The sequence below is a fragment of the Copidosoma floridanum genome, unplaced genomic scaffold, assembly GCF_036245765.1.
Source record: "Copidosoma floridanum isolate Cflo_tuat_1 unplaced genomic scaffold, Cflo_Japanese_pri ptg000001l, whole genome shotgun sequence".
NCBI classification, from domain to species: Eukaryota; Metazoa; Arthropoda; class Insecta; order Hymenoptera; family Encyrtidae; genus Copidosoma; species Copidosoma floridanum.
In genome coordinates this window covers 1,758,842-1,777,685 of record NW_028321878.1, presented here as the reverse complement: position 1 = coordinate 1,777,685, position 18,844 = coordinate 1,758,842, and the positions used below count along the sequence as shown (strand labels likewise).

Genomic DNA, 18,844 nt, shown 5'->3' with positions numbered 1-18,844 from the left:
GGACCGTGCGCGGCTCACCCACCCCGGCTGGGGCTCCACGGCTCTTTGTCCGCTCGGGGCTTCGTGGGCCCTTCGCCCACCCCCCCGACCTTCGAGCTCGCCCCGATAGATAACTACCACCCGATTGGGCATTGCTCGCCGTCTATCGACCTTTTGCGGAAATCGGATGGAAAAGTCGGAAAAATCGGCAATACCCGGGGCACCCGTAGCTCGAGCGCCGGGGCTGCCGAGTGTTTGGCGACCGGCCGGCTTCCATTGCCACAAGGATACTCGTACCCACACAAGCGCGCACGCCCCGCAATACCAGTGCAGTTGCCGGGCGAGAGAATAATACTATATGTATACAAGCTATACGTAAAGGAACATCCTCGTATATCTATATATGTATGCAGCGAGTTGCACCCTCTATATTATATGCACGTATTTATATATGTATACCTACGTGCGCGAGCCGGGGGGAGAGCGAGGTCGCGCGCATGCGTTGCTCCGAAACGAGTTAAGTTGAGAGAAAGAGTCGTCGTCGAGGAGAGCCAAGTAGCCAACATCGGGTTTCGCGTGTTATGTATACAATGCACACTCTGTGCGGAGTCAAACTCGGTGCAGAGTAGTAGGCAGGAGCTCAGTTAGCAACCGGCTGCCGCACGAGGTGGTGTCGACCTCTTCCCCGCGGGTATATAGTACACGATTACACACATCGCGGGACCCACGGTACGGATCCCTCGAGGAAGTGCTATTGTACATATACCTGCAGCTTTCTTTCTTCGCTTGTAAAGCCATAGCTGCGGGGAAAAAAAAGAAAGTTTCGCGACTTTCGTTCGCATCGACTGTCACGAATCGCCGGGTTGCTCAGCTGTTGTTCGTCTCTTTGTTGCCTGTATATATATAAACGTAAGGAAAAAAAAGAAAAATCGTCACACGCGCGAGTATGACAGTAGCCGATTTTCCGACTCCGATTTCTCTCGCGTGCAAAAAGTGATGAGCCGCAAGTTTGACCTTTGCCGCTGTTGGTTGTATCGATAAGTATATATTATACAAGGAGTTAGTAATAGAAGACGCCGGGAGCGTGTACCGAAATTGTGTGCCATTGAAAAGATTCGCCGGCTCCGAGGGTTGATGCTGTTCGACAGTCGTAGTAGAGGAACCAAGAGGCGGAAGGGACGCGAGCTGCACCAGCAGCAGCTCATCGCCAAAATTCCCGTGCTAAGCGAGGAGGCGGAGGAGGTTTGCCCCGAGGCGGCTGCGACTGCTGCGCTACTTGCAATCGCCAGTATGGGACAAATCGGCAATGAAGTGAGTCCTTCCTCCTTTTCTTGTTATGGTCTCCCCCGTCGTTTCGTATGAAAAAAAAAAAGAGATGATGGGCGCAGCGGTAATATTTTACATCAACCTCGTCCGCAAGTGTTTCTCTCCGTCGAACCGTCGTCGGCGAGCTGACGCAATAGTCGCCCCAAAGTTGTCGTATATACCTATTCGATTCTGCCGGATTTTTAAAGTATCTTCGAAACGAGTTTTCACTGTGCCAGAACAACCTTTTTTCACCTTCTTCTCCTTTTTTCCTTTTATTTATTCCGTTCAGCTTTGCAAGAAGTTTTCGATTCGTCGGCTTTTATACGCTCGATGCAGCAACAAGTTGTCAGCGGCAGGTTTCCTTTTTTTCCCCCTTTGCCATTATTATTATCATACTTACTGGGCTTAACTAATAACTGACGGATCGATTGTTCGCTTCGTTTAATTTTTTTTTTTTTCTTTACTGATTACATCTTCTTTTTGTGCCGAATGCGCCTGCAAGCTCGACAACGCGTTATACTTGTATAGGTGAGAGAAATTTCACAGGGAATCTCTTGTCACAAAACAAAACTTCGAAATTCGATTGACAGTTTGATGGAGAAACTTTGGATAACGTGTACTTCAACTATACGTACGAGAGTAAACAAAAGATATCCAAGGCGATATGCCATGATAATGTTTTGAACGGTGTTTATCATTTGTATGTAGGTACGCGTGTAACATATAATGTATGCGTGTATTATCAAGTCAAATGAGCGAGGTGATGGTCTTTGCTGTAAGTGTAGTGTTTTAAACGACAGCTTGATTCGCGTAAAGTTAAAGCTAATGAAAATGAGCTCCGTGACTCACACGCTCGATTGAACCGAGCTTGGTTTTTTCATTAAAAAAAAAAAAAAACGAAAACGAAAGAAAACCAACATCGAACTTTTTTCGCCGGCTAAATAAAGCTCAAAGTACGACATGCGCTTGGCTGGCTCGCCTCGACAAATATACAAGTGTAATAAACGCTCTCTGGCAAGGGATCGTGCCAATTGTGATGTTTCAACTCTAGATTGATGGTATTACCCGAATGATTTTCCATTTCGATTTGTCCTATTTTGAATTTCCTTTGTCGTCTGCTTTTCACTCGAGTGCGCGTGCGCACCACCGCTCTATACATGTGTAAATACATGTGTGTACTCGCGCTCACGCACACGAAAACACCGTGAAACTACCTATCTATTTTTTTTTTTAAGAGAGAAAGAGAGCGCAAACCGGTTTTTCGAGGGATAAGATCTATAAAGGCTTTTTCTTGTTGTTTTTCAGCTACATGCGCCTACCCATATATATGTGTATATTTATATATTATAGTATAGTGACCGATCGTCTTCGTTTATGCGATAGATGAGTTATATCAGACGTAGCACTTTATATAAAAATAATATACAGGAAAGCTTTTTTTAGCGTTCAATATAAATAATCAGGCTCCCTCTATCGCTTTACGAACAAATATACTTTCCACATACGAGAATATCAATTCGTTGTCGATGGGAAATATATGAAAAGAAAAAAAAAAAAAAAAAGAAATCGGTGCCTCATTGAATTTTATCGAGCATGTATAATTAATGAGATCGCTATGATCTCGTTCAACTCCCGCATACGAAGGGGGACAATAACAATGAGTAGCACTGTCAGTCAGGTCCTTTTCCTTTTTTTGTTATTGTTATTCGAAAAAGCAAAAAATGGTACACACGTAGATGGTGCAGTGTATAAGTATTATTACGCGAACGGGTCGGCCGGCGCACACACGATTATCTAATCTACCGAGTGAGATCAGCTCGAATAATGAAATTCAACGCAACCATTTGACTCCAGCGCGGACGTGACATGCATCCCGTGTATACCCCAATGTAATGTAATGTGTACACTTTTACGAGAGCATTTGAATTTTATCACGAAAAAACAAAAAGAAAAAAAAACCACCCGGCCTCGGTATCTGTATACATGTAAACACACACACACACAGACAGAGCAGCAACCGAGCGCAGCGAGAGGGGGGTGGCCGAGAAAAAGGGGGAAGGAAGGACGAGTATGTATATGTGTGTCGAACGGGGGAGGCAGAAGTTGGGCACGCGCGGGCCAAGTTTGAAGGTCAAAGAGGCTCTCGCTCGAAGGGCTCCCATCGGCGCGTAGGCGGGACACACGGCTCGTGCTTTAACAAGTCGCTCGTCCGATGAAACTTTTTGCGCTTAGCCCTGATATCGGGGGGTGTTTTATTGGATTTGCATGGTTCCCCCCCCTTTTTTTTTTCTCCCTCCCTCTCTCTTCTCCACAACCCGAGTAATTTTCCTTTCCCGGAAGGCATTTTCCCAGGGATCATAAAAGGTAAGCACATAAGCTTGGGTAGAAAAACAACTCGAGCACGGGATAATACACGCACGTACCATGTGTATACACACACGGAAGTGCGTATTTCGCGGTGGTGGTGGATATGTGTGTACAGCAGTACAGCAGGACGGGGGGGGGGGGGGGGTCGTTTGCTCGTCCAATTTTACGCGCATGCACGGGTGAAACGTGAAATGTATAATACACCTTATAAGCCACTCTACGGGGTAAATAGATGAGCTTGGAATTGTTGAGCCCACGGGGTTGGTGGTTAAAGGTCATCACGTTGACTCTATGTAACATTGTGTATATAGCATATATAGGGTGGGGGAAACGAGAAAAATCGATGATTCGTGACGTCAGCAAAGTAGCCGGCCGCGCGACCAATCGAGCGAGCGATTGAGATTTGCGAGTGTCGCTGATAAGAAGGAGAGCATCGAACTCGCGGGACCTACTTGCAGTGTATGGAGTTGCGAACAAAGCGAGAAGGGGGCGGGCGGGCGGTACATATATATATATGTGTGTATCTCCGCTTTTTATTCTTTCTCTCTTCCCTTCCCCCCCCTCCTTCGCAACTCCCGTTCCCCCCCACCCCCGGCTCCCTTTCTTTCTTTCGCGATATAATTCTCCGCGTGCAGCCATTTGACTTGTGAGCTCGTCGCGCGCTGCTCACTTGAGAGAAAATCTGCGCAAGTACATGCACAGTTGCCCCTCCCTGTGTGCCTGTACGTGATCATTTGCAAAGACTTTATCGGGGATCACGCGATCGTCGCTTTTGCAAGCTCATTGCAAAGAAACGGCAGCCAAAACTGTTGAAACAGCAGGCAGAGAGCCCACGACAAATTTACGAAATTCCGCTCCCCTTATCTCAATTGTTATCGTAGAGTTGTTAATCATGCGCGCATATATTATTATTTATTATTATTATTATGTATTATTATTTTATACGCGCCGAGCGATTGATTCTCCCCCCCCCCTCTACCCTCCTATGTGGGTTCATTGACACAGCTGCAACGCAGTGGTATATATGTTATACAGGCATCAACCTTGGAGCAGGTGAAAAAAAAAAAAAAAAAAAAAAAATAGTTTTGTCGAGCGTGGCCTCGATTTGCCGTACTTATCATAATCGTTGTGTGTCATCTCGTTATCGCCCCCCCACCCACCTCACCCGCCGGTGATGCTACTCCTGGGTATTATCTAAATGCATATATAACGGTGTAATTTTAGACGTACGATCGACTGTTAAATTACGCCTCGAGTGGTACAATTAAAATAATATTCAGCGCCTGGTATAATTCGATTTTTCCAATCATTTTTGGTTTTTTTTATCGATGAGCTCAGGTTTTACACAAACATAGCTTGTACACACGACAAGTGTAGAAATAAATTTAAAAAAGAATTTATAAATAGGTATCGCTCGATTGACAAGTCGGGCTCTACTTTTTTTTTTTTTTTTTTTTTTGCATCTTAATACCCTTCTTTTTCGCAAGCGAAGCTTGGCTTATTGATTGTCTCGCGTAAATGTTATCTGCTGTCAAGAGCCGAGTGTAAAATACACATACGTATACAAATGCGAGCTCAAACACGCATCGACTAGTCCTTGCTATTTGCTTTATCTGTAGATATAAAATTTTCTTTATACCCGCGCATACTTTATACTCTTGGCGTGTATAATAAGTATATACGCGGTGCAACAAAAAAGTGTATAGCATTGAATTTCGAAAAATTCAGAATCGCCCTGGCTCTGCGATATATATATTTGTGTCGAAAAACAAACGATTGTTGTCGAAGCGCAGCAGGAGTCCGTTTGGGTTTTTTTTTTTTTTTTTTTACTCTACTTCTTTTTCCCCCTATAGAGAGTACAGGTCGACGACGGGAAAATGAATATTCGGAACGAAAATAAAATCTTGCTTCGTAAAAAAAACAGCCGCTGCCGGGAGCGAGTCATATGTGCGCGCGTACACGCTGATGAGTAAAAGTATCAAAAAGTGTGGGTATTTTTACACCTTAATTTCAAGGGACTCCGGCTGACGCTTATTTATAAACACACAATCGCGCCTTGAACCAGAATAATAATTAATATCGGACACATTGTGGTGTTTTTTTTTTTTTTTTTTGTTCGGCCTCGCGTTTCAAAGCGGCCTTTCTTGCAAAGAAAAAGAGGATCGAACGAGCGGTTCCTTTGTCTCGTGCGAAAACGTATCGCCAAACGATCGGAAGTTCCGCTCGATGTATTTACACGTATTGGTGATTTTCCTCCGGGAGTACGGGAGGCGAGGTCGGCTCCGAGAACACAAAAAGCGCCGTAACGATGTCTCGGAAATATTTAATCACAACGAATAGGGGAAAAAAAAAAAAAAAAAAAAAAAATTGAGTTCATCGCAATGACACTGTGTGCGTATAGCTAGTTGAAACGCGATAGCGTGTAATGTACGGTGGCGATGATGATATATTAACTGGAAGCCGCAGATTATACAACGCGCAAAAACCTTGTACCCGCACTATATTAGGAGTTTATATCGCTGGTGTGTGCTTGTGTGTGTACACCCACGCTCTGATGATTTGCCGGGGGGGTATCGGGGCTCGTAGTGCCATCGTCAGGAGCTATGCTCATCAACGCGTATCATCCGAGCGATAAATGTGGGTGTATGTTATACGCGTATGTGCGTGTTTTTTTTTTTGTTTTTTTTTGTTTTTTTTTTTTTTTTTTTTTTTTTTTTCATTTCAAATCTCCTACTGCGTTTAAAAACAAAAACAATAATAACAAATGTTGACGTTGAACGTATAGGTAGGTGTATGCTAGTCCGATTAGATGCGAGTTCTGGTTTTGTTTTTTTCCACAAAACAATCGTCACGGCTGTAGGATTTTTTATTGACACCTCCGTTTAATTGTTGGAGTCACTTGAACACGCGTGTAGTACAATGATCGCGAGGCAGACTTCCTACTTTGGATGTGGGGGAAAAAAAAAAAAAGTAGGTAGGATGACGGAAATCTGATCGAGTCAGCCTTTGTGTTTATGGATGGTCAAACAAAGAAACGCCGCGGCTCGACGTACGTGTATTTTCCTCGATTCCCCCTTTATACGTATTCATAATAAAGATCTTCACTCAACGCACTTTCAGTCCTTGAAAATTGCCGATTCGAGCACGTCATTGAGTTAACATCTTTTTTTTTTTTTTTTTTTTTTTTTTTTTTTCCCATCAAATTTACAATAAACTGTAGCGCTTCGTCTTTGATTTTCACGAAGAGACGGGACGAGTAGGTTCATTCGCTGAAAGAAAAATCGCGAAAGCGCTCGTACGTTGTTTGCTCGACTGTGCGTGTACTTACCTATACTGTCAGGGATGTGAAGGAAAAAAAAAAAAAGAAAACAAAGAAAAAGCCGGGGTTGCGTAAAAACACACGTGAAGTACGAATATACACACACGAGACCCTCGATCGCGAAATCTCTCTCGCCGTATATAATGTATACATGGGCGCGATATCACACACACAGTGGCACATCTCATCCGACCTCTTTGCTCCGTCCGTCTATATTATACTCTCCCTCGGTTAAAATATTGTAGCCTCCGCCTCTGCATTACACACCGCGTATATATCTATGGGCACATAAGTGCAAGCCTCTCCACGTCCACACACACGCATCTGCTAAAACATGAGCATATTGTACACTATACGCTATTGAATCGCGTCGTCGAATCGGTCGTGTTTTGGCTCGGCCATCGGCTCGGGGCCGCGGGTGTGTGTATCCATAGGTATACGTGGTGTACGCGCCATAGATATCTCGGAGAGGGAGATAAAAAATGCGCGTCTCTCCATGAAAATTTATGCGGCTGTTTATTCAAAGAGCCCCGTCCACGATGCACTCGGCCGAGATATCGCCGCCTCGGTCGCCTTTCCCCGAGACATCTTGGAACTCTCTCTCTCTTCTATATACATACGTGCAGCTTCCACGTGCGCGTTTGCAGTTTTTTTTTTTTTTTCGTTTTGTATAACAGTTGTATGCATATCTCTCTCTGCTGCCATTATATCGTTCGACCATTGGATCTTTCAGTGGCGGCCTGCTTAGTTTTTTTCCTATGCTCTATCAGTGGGAAGAAAAACACACCCATGTGCCGCTAAACGTTTATGTAGTATAACTCTGCTGTTTTTCTGTTTTCGAAATCCCCTACAATATGTTTTCCACTCGTTTATGTTGCGGAACGCGAAAAACATGTATATGCCACATTACGAGCTCTCGCGCGGCTGCAAAACAGTTTTTATGGATTTTTAAGTGTGCATTGTCTGGTTTCTCGGTTCTTTTTTTTTTTATCAGCTACTAAATTGTGCGCTCTACAAAAGTGTGCGCGTAGCCGGTGTGTAAATTTAACAAGTTTCGAGGCGTACAACAATCGTCAAGCGGGCAAATTACGTTATTTCGAATCGTTGAAAAGAGACGAAAACCGCACGGCAATGACTCATTGGTAGGAGAAGTAAAAAAAAATACGTGGAAGAAATATAAGTTGATATACATAGTCGTTCAATGACGACAATCGGGAGAGAGAGGCGGTGATTAGGGGGCCCGAAAGTTGGCTTATATAAAAAATTTACTTTTTTTCTTTGTTAGCTATATACATACATCAATTTGAACAAGCAAAGACCCATGCTGGACGATTGGCAACGATCCTTTGTTATTGTTTTTTCATTGTCGATTGAAGTTTTATCGTCGGAAGCTTCGAGAAATCAACACCGAGTTGTCAACTAATCTTTCCCTCTTTCATATTAAATACGTATACACTTATAGACACAAAGAGCCTCGATCGCTTGCAAATGAGAAGAAGAGAGTTCATCGACCAAGTCGAAAGGTAAAAAATAAACGCGTTCGAACCGGGCGAAGTTACTATTTCAACACAATCGGTCCATTAACGTACATATGAATATTGCTTATACCCCCGAGGAATTTGTAAAAAATCGGTGCATCCAAGCGCTGCTATCTTCCTACATTGTAAGTGTATAGATTATCGGCGTCATTGAGCAATGGGTGTGTGCGTACGCGTACGTGTAAAATTTTTTTTAATGATTTTCGTAACGAGCGCAGTGGTCGGGGAAGGGGGGGGGGAGGGGAATAGGCCATTTTGATAACTAAATCACTGAAATTCCGTCATACTGTACGTGTCCATTGTGCTCGCAGGCGCTTATAACACCGCGTGCTCCACCGACCGGGGATCATTCGGTACTCGAACGAGACGACACACAACGCCCGAGAGCTTTTTGAATTTTTAATTAGCTGCAGCTACGACACAAGTGTGCGTGTGCTTGTTTCACTCTCGGGACGCGACAATAGTGCAGAAGCTGGACCCAACAACGACTATACAGCATAGAAACGATCGCTAGGCTAGGAAGTGACGAGTGACGCAATAAAAACACCTGGTTGCACAATAATAGTGTTTTTTTTTTCATACAATACGTACACCGGAAAGTTGGCCTAGACTCCTCGAGCAACAAAAAAGTGTACACCCGCACTACAGCGAAACGTATATAAATGCTACGATAAGTAGTGCCTCTCGATATACGTAATAAGTTGCGTTCGGCGGTCGGTCGACGATAATGATGCGTTATACGGATCTGCCGAGGCTAGAGGGAGGAGAGAAAAGGGGCTGCCGGTGCCATCCTTCTCTCCCTTACGCGCAGCAAAGGTGCGAGAGCACGACGCTCATCCCGGAGCAGGTACATTGTCACGCACTTAAAAGATAACATAACGTTTGGAGCTTCGCCATGTGAAGCATACCTACTTACTTATCGCGCGTTTTTAGAGAGAGAGAGAGCGCCTCGCCTATATTATAATACCTGTTAGGAAAGTCGAAAACAACGAAACTACGTGCTGCCGATTCTTATGAGCTTCGACGATGCTGGTATATAACTACGTCTTACACGCGTGTGAGCGGAAAATCACGTCAGAGGGTTCGTTCTATCATATTTTTCACGACTTTATAGTTTTTTTTTTTCTCTCTTTTTTTTTTTTTTTAGCCATATACGTTGGTTCGTAAACAGTGGGTGAAACGGTAGGTAAAACGGTAGGTTTATTGAAGCTCAAATTCCATCTAGAAAAAAAAAAAAAAACCTCATTTGTTAATGAAAATTTTTGTCCAGAGTGGGATTTGAACCTCGGCTTTTATAGTTGAACGTCATGAATCATCATCATCGCCCCTTTCTTTGGTCAACCTCACACACATGGCTATTCTTACCTTTTTTTTTTTTTTTTTTGCTCTGTCTCTCCATCTCTAGATATTCGTTCCTTTCCTTTTACGATGAGATACACATGGCCTGCTCAATGTGCCCGCGTTTTATTTTTACTTCTTATTTACATGTTAAGCCAATCCAATGCCGCGTGTGGACAACGAGAGAGATATGTCTGTTGTATTAATGGCTTTTTTTTTTTTTTTTTTTTTTTTCGTTTTTCAGACTCACATGCTGCTCATGGAAGCTTTCATGCAAAACAACAGGCTGGACCACGTAGTGAGGGTCGTATGCACGCATCCGACCTACCTCGAGCAGTTCTTGCGCACGCAAAATTTCATTCTACGGGGCGACGGGCCACTTCCCTACGACTACAGGCACCTCATAGCCATCATGGTGAGTTTAATTGAAAACAAAAAAAAACTTTGTTCATTAGTAAGTACACGTATATGTGTGTGTGTACGTACATGTGTGAAAATGGAGGATTTGCAAGAGTATAGGTTTTATCTCGCGTAAGGTAAATGTCCCTATTATGATCACAAATTTCATCACACGCACATCTTTAATTTTTTTTCTTAACTGTGAGGTTTAACAGTAGAAATTTTGGTATTAGCTGGTGCGCTATAAATTTATCATTATTATTCTAATTTTTAAATATGGTTCTTAGTTGTTAAAATACTTTATTTTATAAAAAGATTATAAGACCAAAATGTACGTAATTATGAAACTTTTTAAAAAACGTAAATTGATTATAATATTTTAAGACAATTAAAGCTTTTTCACTTACATAACACTATTTAATTTAACAAAAATAATTACACCGTTTATTTGTTTACTAGAAATATAAAAATTCCTCGTTGAAGTTTGGTGCCATAATACGTACAGTTCAAAAGATAGGTTATGTACGACTTTGACCCTATTATTTATGGAATTATCTTTAAAATTGGTCATTTATTGTATGTAAAATGAAATTTTTCTCGTGAATTCATAAAGATACATAAAATATACAAGTACCACAGTTTTTTTTATCAAGTTAGTTATATAACAAATACATGATATTTTATGTTCCATGAATAAGGACACGTTCCACGAATAGGGACATTTACCTTATCGTCCCAATGCTCAAAACCAAGTAGCGTATATAAGTACGCACAATGTCAAACGTTATCGTAATAGAGCGGCGTTGATAAAGTGATAAAGTAAAAAATACGCATACCTAATTTTACGAGGATCACGTCATTGTCGCGCCTCTCTCGCGCATTTTAACACATATCACGGCTTGTTCTTCCGACGCGCAAGTTTTTCGGCCTTGGAGCGGTCACCCTCTCCCCTCTCCCCCGCCGCTGTCGGGCCTTCTTATTCTCTTTAGCTCGGAGCATCGATAATACTTATTATTCAACCGGTGGGTTTCCGGAATTCTTTTTTCCCTTATATCGCGAACTTTGATATTTTTTACACGCACGCGGATAAATACACGTGTATACATTACCTATACGTCTGTGTGCATCGTAAAGCACACAATTGGTCGAGAGACCGTGTGTTTTCTTTAATTTCGATGAAAAATTGTTTTTGAGAGAGATACTTAATTATAATATACATGCATGCCTCTCCCGCCGAGATAAGATTGCGTTGTTTCGTGTGTGTGTGTGTAGCACCGAGAAACTTCGACGATGCGCGCTCGAAATTATTATCATCATCTTCATTGTTGCACTTTTTCGCCAAAGTTATCGATTGTCAATTACTTTAACTTGTCGAGTCTGTTTTCCCCTCCCCCTACCGATAATCATTGCAATGATCGGTATACCCGCGTATACTCGATGTACACCCGTGTAAGCGAGAGAGTAGGTACACACATCGTGCCACGAAGAGTTAAAATGCCTCTTCGAGAAGTGATTCTTATCGCGTCTCTTGGATACATTCGACGATGATGATAATGATCGAGTATAATAATGTGCCTAACTAACCACAGACAATCGCCAGCTTCGAGTGTTTGAGCACGTGCGCAACAGGCATGAGTCAAAAAACACATTTCCATTAAAAAAAAAAAAAAAAAAAAAAAAAAAAACTGATAGTCGCGACGAGGAAAAGTGTATGTGTAACTGGCGTGGGAAAAGAAGAAGAAAATATATAGCCCGCCTGCACCTTTGTTTGTCTGGTTGGTTTTGCGTATACCGGTGAACTCGTTTTGTAAAAAATGGTACCTATACTTTCATTTCTTTTTTTTTTTTTTTTTTTCCTTTCGTTTTGTCGTGTAAAAACTTTCCCCGAGTCTATTTAAGCATGTACATATAGGAGGAGCCGCGAAAATCGGCGACTCGCGTGCCGTGTCCGACGCCCATTGGCAATAAAACTACAATGCGCTCTCCCGGTATCTCGGAGATAACGCGGGGTAAACAGTCGCGATCTCGTCTCTGATGGGGGGGACGAAAAATAACGTAATCTCCGCGCGTGCAGTTGATTGCGAAAACAAGGAGGAGGAGAAGGTACGAGAGGTGCGGACTCGGGACGAAAATAAGCGCAATCGGTGCTGAAAAATCTCCCCCGTGTCCGAGAGGGCCGTGAGCGACGCGCGATAAACGATAAGATAATGGCGCGCGTCTGAAAAACAGGTTCCACTCGCGGGCTTTGCTAAACACTTGTAAATCGCTCGCGCCGCGAAAGGGGGGAAAAGAGCCGGCTTTGCTATTCTTCCTGTTGTTTTTCAGGAGTAAAAAAAGCATCCACGTACATTTTTGGGAAAACTTCGTCGCTCGCGTTGCACGGGCAGCACGTAAACGCGATTGGCCTTTTTATTTTTTCGAGGCGCGCTCGGCGAGTTACGCAATCGCGATTTTTCCTCACGAACGGCCTTGACGAAGCTCCGTTTGCTCTTCTTAGTGCTTCTCTTCGATCCTAATGGCTTTTTTTTTTTTTTTTTTTTTTCCTTTTCTTTCACCGAGAGTACCTCCGATCGAAAAATGACAACCAGCGTCTTTTTGACGGCTTCCAAGCTCTCGGGACACGAGTACTCGGCTGATTGTCGCGGCGATGCACGTACACTTATAATTATAGGCTCGCGCGAAAATCAGATCAACCACATTATAGACACGTATATTGTATGTACACACGACTGTAGTTCTGGTGATGCAATGACGCAACGATCGAGCAGATCGAACAAGAGTACTTTGAGCGTGTAACGAGATGTTATAAACTTTGGCATTAAAATAATGTTTGGTTGTGCACGTGGGTGTGTGTGTGTTTTCAGGCATCGGCGAGGCATCAGTGCAGTTACCTCATAAACCTGCAAAAATCCGAGTTCCTGCGCCAGGGCGGCGACGAGTCCTGGCTGCAGGGCCTCAAGTCGATGCCAGGCAAGCTCCAGGACCTCCAGGAGATCAACAAGATCCTCGCGCACAGGCCCTGGCTGCTCAACAAGACGCACATCGAGGTATACAAATCATCCGCCCCATAAACAAAAAAACAAAAAAAAAAAAAAAAAAAAAACGCGTGTAGAGCTCACGCGTGTATACTTATACCTGTTTTGTGTTTACCCCGGTGTAGAAATTGACAAAGGGCTCGGACAGCTGGTCGTTGGCCGAGGTGGTGCAAGCGATAGTCCTCCTGGCGCACTTCCACGCGTTGTCGTCCTTTGTGTTTTCGTGCGGGGTGAACGAGGAGCTCGACGACGCCGCGAGTCACCTCATGTGCAAGGAAAACGTCCCGCCCACCGCCAACCTCCAGACGCCCCTCGAGCCGAACAAACAACAGCAGCTCGGCTGCACGAGTCCCCCCAAGCAGATAATCATACCCAACGGGTTTCCCCGTCGGCAGAGCGGTAAGAAGCAACAGCAGCAGCCCTCGCCGCCCGCGTCGCCCTGCGGGGAACAGGAGGTCGGCGTCGAGACCCTCATGGAGCGCATGAAGCGCCTCTCGGAGAAGAACGAGTCGTACAGCATAACCCAGGAGGAGCTCTCGAAGCGCTTCGAGAGCGTCGAGACTCAGTCGGCGGAACTCGCGGCGGCGCCCCAGCGCAACAGCGTCCTCCTCGACTCGGACATTGGTCTCTTCATCGACGACCCGAGCTACGTCTACCAGGACTTTGCCAAGGTACGGTAGTTTGCTTTTTTTCCCCCCATTTCGACGATCATGCGAATAAACGCCCCTTAAAATGTAACCGGTGCACATTGTAATTTCAGCGGGGTCAGCTCAACGACATACCGATATTCCGCGTGCAGGACTACTCTTGGGACGACCACGGCTACTCGCTCGTCAACAGGCTTTACAACGACGTGGGCAATCTGCTCGACGATAAATTCAAGACGGCCTACAACCTCACCTATTACACCATGGGTACGCACAGTCGGGTCGACACGTCGCGTTTTCGCCGAGCCATCTGGAACTACATTCAGTGCATGTTCGGCATCATGCACGACGATTACGATTACAACGAGATCAATCAGCTCGTCGAGAGTAGTCTCAAGACGTTCATCAAGAACGCCGTTTGTTACCCGGAACGGGTCACCAAGAGGGACTACGATCGCGTGATGCGCGAGTTCAAGCACAGCGAAAAGGTACGTTTTCAAGAGCCAATACCACAATTTTTTTTTTTTTTTTTTTTCTCTCTTATTGTTTATCTAATGTCAATTCGATTCCAGATTCATGTGAGCTTGATGATTTTGGAGGCTCGGATGCAGGCGGAATTGTTGTACGCGCTGCGCGCCGTCATGCTCTACATGACTTAACTGTCCAGGCCCGCTGATTGGCAGCTGCGCAGCGTTCCAGCAGGCTCATTTGACGGCGACAACACCAGCGCGTCATTAATAGGGACGGATAACGAGAGGCCTAACGAACCTCGATCCAAGCGTCACTCGATCAGAGATCGGCCGTCAATGTTGCTGTTGTTGTCGTCGTCGACGTCGTCGACTTACAAAGTGTCGCTATCCTGGGGAGGCCATCGGTGGCGAGCAGAGAGCCCTTTAAACTCAACTTTTCGAGTAGACATTCACGTAAGTGGAGAGCAGTGAAAAATTTGTGACGTTAGTGAATACGAGAAATTGGCGAGCTGTTGTTGAGTGAGGGGTGGGAAATTAAATGAAATTGACTACGAGGGATACAGAGGGATAGTTTTGCAAAACGTACACCGGTTATTTCGAGCCAACTTAAGGAACGACCGTTGTTTGTCGATTCGATTTTGTAGATAAATTTTGTGCGTTCAAATCAACTTTGTCGCTGATAATTGTATTTTTTTATTTTCATTTTTTTTTTTTTTTTTTTTTTTTTTTTTTTTTTTTTTTCTCCAACAATTCATCATTATAATCGTCATCACGCGTTCATTTGAGAAAGTAATAAAAAAATAAAAAAAATAAAAAATAAAAAAAAAAAAGAAGGAAAGCGAGAGAAAAAAGGAGATAGATTTTTTCAATTAATTGTGTAAATATTTATTTAATATGTGATCGATTTTTAATAACTAGCTAGCTTTGCAGGCAGAGATCTATTATTATTATTATTATTATTCAACTAATGTTATAAATGAATACGACTGAATTTTTAAAACGAAATTTTTTCATTTTTATCAGACAAACCGACTGTATTAGGTGATATTTGTGCGAAAACTTATTTGTGAATTGTTGCTTCTTCGTTGAATTTTATAAATAGGGAGATTTAATTTAATTAGCTATTAAATAATCAAATCTTACAGATGGACAAGTCGGTTAATTTCTGACAGCTCTACGATTAAAGTTGTGTCACACATCATAATTAATGATTTTTGTCGCACAAACATGTTACGTTCATAATTTATTAATGCAAAACAAATATACGCAATCGAAACTTGATTCCATTCACAGGTTTTATATTCAAATTTTTTTTTTTCATCACCCATTAAATTTCGTGTGATTAAAAAAAGAATAATAATCCTAACGAAGAGGCTGCTTTCTCAAATCAAATTTATAGGATTATGAAAATTAACTAAAAGTATGACTTGTATATAATGATTACTGTATATTGTATCGAAAAACGTATTTGCACATTGCAAATGGGATATAAATTATATTACGTGGTTAAAAAAAATTAATTAAAAACATCACACGTTTTGAATGAACTTGAAACGAAAATTTTTTTATTCAAAGTAAAAAAAGTAAAGAGTTTCATTACAATGTAGCATTTTCCTTTAATTGACTTGTATATGGAGAGTATATACGTAGCAATTGAATGTATCTTGCGTCCATCGAGAATTTGGAATAATCTTAGTGATAATAAGAATAATAACGATAATAATAGTAATGAATTTCAGGTAAAAAGTAATTCAAGTACGTTTATATTTCTGTGATGAAATGAAAAATCACAGTCTTTGAAATAAAATATAGCAACACGACCAAGTACAGAAAATTTTTTTATATTCTCTATAACTATATGGGACGTTAAAAAACATTTTCGACCAATAAATGCGATTCCTGGAATCAGTACTGACATATCAAAGTGTATAGAACACGTTAAAGTTGTTTATTGTCTTACATTTTATTCAGTTATTCAGTTTGAAAGTATAATTATCCATATTTTATTTACAAACAACTCTAAATCAAATTTCAAGACATGTAAATTGTCAAAAAACTTTTGGATACTTTTCAAACAGGTTTTGATTTGAATCGAAAAATCATTGAGAAATGTAACTATATGCGAGCTTCAACAAACATGTATATCCGAGGTAAAGATCCGAAAAGATTGATAGGACAATATTTTATTGATTTTAAAAAAAAGCTGTGTTAAACCAAATTTGTATAGATTTTTCAATAATAAGTTATTATAAATCTAAAAGTTTTTATTGATCGCCGCCGCCTCATTAAATATATCACACACATTTTGTTAATACAATTTTTTTTTTTTTTTTATTCGTACATGCATAAACTCATTTGTTGTTTACGTCGACAGTTTTTCGAAAAGAAAACTCTCAAGACGACAACTAATTAACAAGTAGGAAGACAAGATAAAATAAAAAATAATGTTTGACTTTGTAAAATCCTCGTGTCTCTCTACGCGTTAATTACACTCACATCCACGATTGCTCAGTTATTTTTCTTCCTCTGTGCAATCATCATTTAAATTCCAAAATTTAATTGTTTTTACTCGTACGCTCCTCAGCGCAACTCTGTTTTTACACGGCCTTCGGAGAATTCGTCGGCTAAATCTATTATTTAAGTTATTAAACAGTGAGCAGAGATTCGCGAGCGGCCGTCTCGCAAGATGGCCATGAAGCTTGCGAATTTTAGACAAGCGATCTCAAAGAGTGCAAAAGTCAGGGGCGTCGAGTGAAATTGCGTTTACAACAATATGTACCTTTATCATCGATTTTAACGAGCTAATGAATAAGCGAATGTGTGTGTGTGTGTATGTGTGTATTTGTCTGTCTGGATGCATTACAGTTGTGTACATGTGAGTACAGAAAGAGAAAGAAAATTAGCGAGAAAATATTGAAAAGTAATTTCGCCGACTTTGGGAAATATAATATTCTCATTTACAGTGTTTTACAAGAGGTCTGATACCTAGTATACCGGGTATTGTTATTGGCAAAATTACTTTAAACAACCCGTAAAGGCTATTTGGTGATTATATAGTTACATGGCGATGACTGCGAGATGGTGATGCATCGACAAGCGGAGCTCGCAGTATTATGTACATATAAGTGTATATGTATACACATATATCTATATTTATATATAAATATTTCTAAAATAATTTGCAAAATTTTTATTTTCTATGATTGCGAAAAATTTAAGCATCCATCTGTCATTGTTTTAATCTATTGTCGTAGGAGATAAATAAACGTGTGATTTATTAAGAGAGAAAGAGAGAGAGAGGCAGGAGGATATTAAAAAAAAGCTGTTGAATGATTTACAAGTAGTTTATCGTTTGAAACTAATGATTTTAGTTAGCTCAATAACAAAAAGCTAAGCTATATTTATTATTATTTTTTTTTATTTTTTTTTTTTTTTTATTTTATCACGATTATTTTACTCACGCGTTTTTTTTTTATACAAGTAAACATATAAACACACACACACTCATACACACACCCAAAATATACAAAGAGAGAGAAAATAAAATTGTAATGTGTAGGTGTACTAAAGCGGCAAAAGTTTTACGCTGTATTTGAGAGAGGAAAAGAAAGAGAGCGAGAGAGAAATAACAATTTTAGCATACGACGAGACAAATCGATAATAAACTTTAAGGAATAGTCAAAGCTGTGAAAGTGCTAAAAACGCCTTTAATCTTGCGATCATATCTTTAAATCAAATCCTAAAGATGTGGATGTTGTGAGAGGAGAAATATATATATAAAAAAAAAAAAAGTAAATATATACATATATCTAGATGGCGTCATCTTCACTTTCAAGAGTCATAAAGCATATTAATAGTATGTATGTATGTACAAGACACCACATCAAGAGTGATAATTCAAGTGATTTGACTTGACCCTTCCGACTTTCGAAAACAACAAATCCACATAAAAACGAACGACGAGTCAACAGTGTGATTGTTAATCGCTTCTATTTAAAGCGTTAGACGGTGTATTTTGTCGTATTTGGTTTTTTTTTTTTTTTTTTATCATGAAGCCGTCTATTAATAAAGCTTATGGCTGCAATCAAGACACGCTTGCATCAACATGTTAATTGTAATACGACGATTCAACGTTAATTTTATTGTGTTTATCAGTCTGATAATACCGTAGTTAAACATAATATTTTGATCATCTGCGATGATATATATGTTTGTCAAGTTTCATTGGCTGATGCTTTGAATAAAGCGTGATCATCATACGTAATGTGGGCGGGTAGGGTTGTATGTGATGTGATTTTTTTTGTATCGTAACTGATAATGAACACTAAAAAATGTTATAGTTTCATATACAAGTGATATGTTATTTATCATTTATTTTATCTCTTAATAAATGATGTTATATAAAAAAATGGCATTTTATTTACTTAGTATTTTTCTCGATATT

General features: G+C 41.2%; 1 protein-coding gene across 1 annotated transcript; it reads left to right on the top strand.

Moving 5' to 3' along the window:
• The first annotated feature begins 645 nt into the window (after positions 1-645).
• On the top strand, positions 646-15,127 carry Sesn (Sestrin). Its single transcript, XM_089598134.1, has 6 exons — positions 646-1,290; positions 10,094-10,264; positions 13,113-13,295; positions 13,409-13,954; positions 14,044-14,418; positions 14,503-15,127. Exons 1-6 carry the CDS (start codon positions 1,114-1,116, stop codon positions 14,587-14,589), a joined length of 1,539 nt encoding a protein of 512 aa, XP_089454260.1. The 5' UTR covers positions 646-1,113; the 3' UTR covers positions 14,590-15,127.
• The last annotated feature ends 3,717 nt before the right edge of the window (positions 15,128-18,844 follow it).

Excerpts from the sequence above, each read along its gene's own strand:
- Sesn (XM_089598134.1), top strand. The coding sequence starts at position 1,114 with ATGCTGTTCGACAGTCGTAGTAGAGGAACCAAGAGGCGGAAGGGACGC. Across the intron at positions 1,291-10,093 it reads TGGGACAAATCGGCAATGAA|ACTCACATGCTGCTCATGGA; the intron begins GTGAGTCCTTCC and ends TTCGTTTTTCAG. Across the intron at positions 13,955-14,043 it reads TCTACCAGGACTTTGCCAAG|CGGGGTCAGCTCAACGACAT; the intron begins GTACGGTAGTTT and ends TTGTAATTTCAG.